Consider the following 5,462-nt stretch of genomic DNA (forward strand, 5'->3'; position numbering starts at 1 on the left):
GGGCTTGATTCCAGGACCCTGAGACCATGACCTGAGCCGAAGGCAGAGGCTTAACTCACTGAGCTGCCCAGGCGCCCCAAAAGTGTATTTTTTGATTATAAGCATGGCAATGATCTCTAAAAACATGGGAAAAATACAGAAAAATATGAAGAAGAAATAACAGCCACCTGGATTCTCAACGTCAGCTTCAGCATCTATTACTGACATAGGTGTTTCCAGACTCCTTTCTAAGCATATTTACAAATAAAACTGGGATTACACTATTTTTATGTTTTTGCCTTTGAAATATTTGTTTTTTATAAGCCAACTGTATTAAGGTATATTTTGTATATAATAAAGTACACACAATTGTAAGGGACAGTTTGATGAGATTTGACAATTGTATATACTTAAGTAACCACCACAGCACTCAAGATATAGAACTTGCCATCATCCCTCATATTCTCCAGTGCCCCATTTGCAGGCAATCCTCCCCATCTCTGATCCCAGCCTCAGTCAACCATCGATCTTTATATCACTATATTTCACCATTTCTAGAATCTCATGTAGATGAAATCATTCAGTGCGATCTCTTTTCCACTTAGGATAACATTATTTATATTCATCCTTGTGTCAGATATCAACAGTTCATCCCTTTTTGTTAAATAATATTACATTGTATGAATAAAGTTCATAAAAAAATATTCATCTACTGATGGAAATTTGGGTTGTCTCCAGTTTTTGGCTATTATGAAGAAAGCTACTATGAACATTCATGTATAAATTTTTGAGTGTACATATATTTATTCCATGTAGCAGGGAAAGATTCTTTGAGATGACATTCCAGCATACAGATGATGCCATGTTGAATTTCTCAGCTGAGAGAGTTTATAAGGGACTAGTGGGAGGAAGGCCCTCTCCATGTGAATTTCATTGCTGGCTTAGCTGCAGAAGAAAAAGTGCATGGAGAAGAACTGGAAAGGTGGAGATCAGGATCTTGGGGGCTTCTTCTCTGCTTTGCCCTCTGCAAAGTTGTCCCAAAGTCTTCTTTTCCAACTGTCTTGAGAGCTACACCTCAAGGATTTCACTTCTTGTTTCTAATCTTCCACTTTCAACCACTAGCTCTATTGATTCTGGCTCTTTACAACCTCTCATATTGCTCCAGGCCCAAGGCACTGCCCAGTTCAGGTTGTCACTATGAAGATTTTGAGTAATTGCCCCAGACACCTAATGGTCTCCCTGGTTCCAGACTTGCCCTCCTTCTCCCATCTCTGCACCACAGCCAGGGAGGCCTTTCCAAGGCAAACATGGCCAAGTCACTCCCCTGTTTAAAACACCCAGGTGCCAGTGTAAAATCTAACTACTTACCATGGTCCACAAGGCCTTTCGTGATTGAGTACCCAGTATCCTTCAAGTCCCATTGCTATTCCTTCCTGTCCCTTATATCTTTCATCCTGGCTATGGAACCATTTACTGCTCCCCAGTTGTATCATGCTTTTGAGAAGACTTTCTTAATTTCCTAAAAACCATGTTGGTGTTTCCCCTGCATGCGTCCATAGGACCCCAGGCATCCATCTGTCATAGCACTTGTACATATACCGTACCATAATTGCCTATGGATGGGTCTATTTCTCTCCTAAACTTGGCCTCCTTGAGACAGGAATTGTGGCTCATTCTTTTTGTAACCCTTGCACAGAACCAAATGATGGTTGAATTGAATGAATGATTGAAAGAGAAATTGAGTGAGTGATTGCATAAATTAATGAATGAAGGCTGAGATGAATAGATGGCATAATGGTTCAGCTTTTCTAAAGGAGAACTGCATTTGCATTGATGTTTAAAGCACATAGTGGAGACAGCCCTATACTGAGCAAGGATGTTAGGCCTTGGTGTTCAGAAACCTAGGGTACATTTTTCATCTCATGTCTGTAGCATTGACATGCTTTGAGAAAGCATTTGTGTTCTTTGCTTTTGATCACAAAGTTTTTGCAAAAAACTTGTCTTGTCTTTCTTCTTTATCCTTTGGGTCTTGGAGGTGTCTTTGTTTTAAAAGCTATTAAAATCACCAAAATCAAGAGGGATTCTTGAGGGCCACTGAATGCTTGAGGTGTGGGTGGATGGAAGGAAAATAAGGAGGAGAAGCTGAGAGTCTGGGTCAAGTGCTTTCTGGGCACAGGTAGAACCAGTGGTCTGGGGCAGGGTTGTTCATAGAATAGGATGGAGGACAACACAGTGGGCTGAGCCTATGACATGTGGCTTTGATAAAGTCTTTTTTTGATAAAGTCCTTGATAAGAAATGTCAGACTAGACAGAATGGTGAGGAGGAAGGAGGGCAGCCTAGATTAGGGGGCAAGTGGGGTGGGATTGTTAGCAAGTGACTTAAACTTTCTGATTCCTACCTTTTCTTTCCTCTTTTTTACCTATAATGGTGGGGGGGGAGATGAATTCCTATATCAGAGGATTGCTGATGGTTTTAAATAAGACTATTGCTGTAGGGGCGCCTGGGTGGCTCAGTGGGTTAAGCCTCTGCCTTCGGCTCAGGTCATGATCTCAGAATCCTGGGATCGAGCCCCGCATCGGGTTCTCTGCTCAGCGGGGAGCCTGCTTCCCCCTCTCTCTCTGTCTGCCTCTCTGCCTACTTGTGATCTCTCTGTCAAATAAATAAATAAAATCTTAAAAAAAAGACTATTGTTGTAAAGTGCAGTCATTTAAAATCCAGCCCAGACAGCCCCTCTCCCACAGAGCTCACCACTGCTCCCCTCTATTAATCCCTATATGTCTATTGTTGACTTTACCATAGCATTGCAATGAGTTTACCTGAATGCGTGTCTGCCCACCAGAGAGTGAGACCTGTGGGAATGGGTGAGTGGGTCCTATTCATGTAGGCACATCTGTGTCCCCTAGAGAACCTGGTGCAGAGGACTAGAAGATGGACAAATTATAAGTTCCTTTCTGTTCATGATGCTCAGAAACACAGATAATCCAGTTTGAAGGCAATGATGCTTATTCGAAGATGACCTGTTGCTCCAAGGATTCCAAATTTAGCAAGTCAATAAACAAACGCTTCTTGATGGGTAGATAAACAACTTCCAGATCAACAAACCTTGATATAATAAGATGTTCCTCTGAAAACTGCTCAAACAGCAATGAGGAAAAGATGCAGAGGTTCCAAACAGCACATGTCAGTGAGGGGGGTATAAAAGTGAGGGCCTCAGAGAGCTGTCCCAGTCAGGCAGTACCCCTCTCAGCACTCACAAGGGAGCAGAGGCACCTCCACCATGTCTGGAAACTGCTGTTCTAGGAAATGCCCGTCCGTGCCAGGCATCTCTCTCTGCTCCACTGAAGTGAGCTGTGGAGGGCCTGTCTGCTTGCCCAGTTCCTGCCGGAGCCAGACATGGCAACTGGTGACTTGTGAAGGTAGCTGCGGATCATCTAGCTGTGGCCCACAGTGCTGTCAGCCCTCTTGTTCTGTGAGCAGCTATGCCCAACCTGTGTGCTGTGAAGCCACCATCTGTGAGCCCGCCTGTGCTGTAAGCAGCTGTGCCCAACCTGTGTGTTGTGAAGCCACCATCTGTGAGCCCTCCTGTGCTGTGAGCAGCTGTGCCCAACCTGTGTGTTGTGAAGCTACCATCTGTGAGCCCTCCTGTGCCGGGAGCAGCTGTGCCCAACCTGTGTGCTGTGAAGCTACCATCTGTGAGCCCGCCTGTGCCGTGAGCAGCTGTGCCCAACCTGTGTGTTGTGAAGCCACCATCTGTGAGCCTGCCTGTGCCGTGAGCAGCTGTGCCCAACCTGTGTGTTGTGAAGCCACCATCTGTGAGCCCGCCTGTGCCGTGAGCAGCTGTGCCCAGCCTGTGTGCTGTGAAGCCACCATTTGTGAGCCTTCTTGCTCAGTGAGCAGTTGCTGCCAACCTGTGTGCTCTGAGGCCCCTTCCTGCCAGCCAGTTCTCTGTGTACCCGCTCCCTGCCAGTCCATCATATGCAAACCCAGCTGCTGCCAGCCAGTCATCTGTGAGCCCAGCTGCTGTTCAGCTGTCTGCACTGTGCCTAGTTCCTGCCAACCAGTGGTCTGTGAGCCCACCTGCTGTCAGCCAGTCTGCCCCACTCCTAGCTGCTGTCCGTCTGTCTGCTCTGTGGCTAATAGCTGCCAGGCTGTTTGCTGTGACCCCAGTCCTCGTGAGCCATCTTGCTCAGAGCCCAGCAACTGTCAGCCGGCTCCCTGTGTGGCTCTGGTCTGTGAGCCGGTCTGTCTTCGCCCTATCTGCTGTGTTCCAAGCCCTTGTGAGCCACCCTGCGTCTCCAGCACTTGCCAAGAACCCTCTTGTTGCTTCTCCAGCATCTGCCAATCCATCTGCTCTGAGCCCAGTCCTTGTTCAGCAAGTATCTGTGTGCCCAGTCCATGTCAACCTAACTGCTACATAGTTAAGCGTTGCCGGTCCATCTGCCGTGAGCCTGTTTCCTGCCCATCTACCTCCTGCCAACCTCTCTGCTGCCGCCCGGGGTCTTCTGCATCTGCCATCTGCCAACCAACTTGCTCTCGGACTTTCTACATACCCAGCTCCTGCAAACCGCCTTGCACCCCTTCGGTTTCTTACCGCCCATTCTGTCGCCCAATCTGCTCTGGACCCATCACTTACAGGCAGCCATATGTGACATCCATCTCCTATCGCCCTGCCTGCTACCGCCCATGCTACTCCATCCTGCGCCGTCCGGCCTATGTCACTTCTCTCTCTTACCGTCCAATCTCCTCCCGTCTGTCTTGTGCTGACTCCTGTAAACGGGATTGCAAAAAATCTACTTCTAGCCAACCAGATTGCACTGACTCAACGTCCTGCAAGGCCGAGGTCTCACATGCCAGTCCCTGCCAACCCAGTGAGGCCAAACCCACCAGCCCAACCACCCGTGAGGCTGTAGCCAGCTCGCCAACTGCCACCAAGCCTGCTGACCACTGATCTGGCCTCACCCCACCGATTCCTGCAAAGCAAACCTCCAGCTAGAAAGAAACCTTAACTACCCTCCCCAAAGATCACAATGACTTAAAAACTTTCTGCACCATCACTCGCCATCTTCTTACACTTTGAAGAACTCATCAGAAATGGCAGTCTCTTAATGGTCCAAATGAAGGTGATCTGGGCACCCGGTGAGGGGGTCATTCTGGGTTCCTGCCTGCTGCTGCCATCGAGCTGAGAAGAGCTGCTTCACCACATCATCCCGAGTCTCTTTCCCAGCACTAAGTCCTTTGTCCTCATGCATGTGCTTCCTTGCTGGGTGTGCTCACGTTCCTTGGGGACTTCTTCCGTGAGAAAAAGATTTTTAACTGTCCAATAAAGTGGCTAAGTTGAAGTGATGCGCTTTTCTCATTGCCCTGTTAACGTCATATTCTCATCAGCTAACTTGGTTTGCCTTTGAGAGCAACTTCATTTATTGATCTATCCAACAAGCTTTATTAGAGAGCCATTAGCCAGGGACTGTGTTAGGCTGTAGGA

The 5,462-nt window shown here is 47.5% G+C and overlaps 1 protein-coding gene across 1 annotated transcript; it reads left to right on the forward strand.

Annotated features, from left to right (window-relative positions):
* Positions 1-3,257: 3,257 nt before the first annotated feature.
* Positions 3,258-4,928, forward strand: LOC125086669 (keratin-associated protein 16-1). The gene is made up of 2 exons (XM_047706018.1): positions 3,258-3,449; positions 3,558-4,928. The coding sequence occupies exons 1-2, from the start codon at positions 3,258-3,260 to the stop codon at positions 4,926-4,928; spliced, it is 1,563 nt and encodes a 520-aa protein (XP_047561974.1).
* Positions 4,929-5,462: the final 534 nt, after the last annotated feature.

This window comes from Lutra lutra, chromosome 16 (assembly GCF_902655055.1).
Source record: "Lutra lutra chromosome 16, mLutLut1.2, whole genome shotgun sequence".
NCBI lineage: Eukaryota > Metazoa > Chordata > Mammalia > Carnivora > Mustelidae > Lutra > Lutra lutra.

Coding starts and splice junctions, on each gene's coding strand:
- LOC125086669 (XM_047706018.1), top strand. CDS start 3,258: ATGTCTGGAAACTGCTGTTCTAGGAAATGCCCGTCCGTGCCAGGCATC. Junction 3,450..3,557: donor GCTGTCAGCCCTCTTGTTCT/GTGAGCAGCTAT, acceptor ACCATCTGTGAG/CCCTCCTGTGCTGTGAGCAG.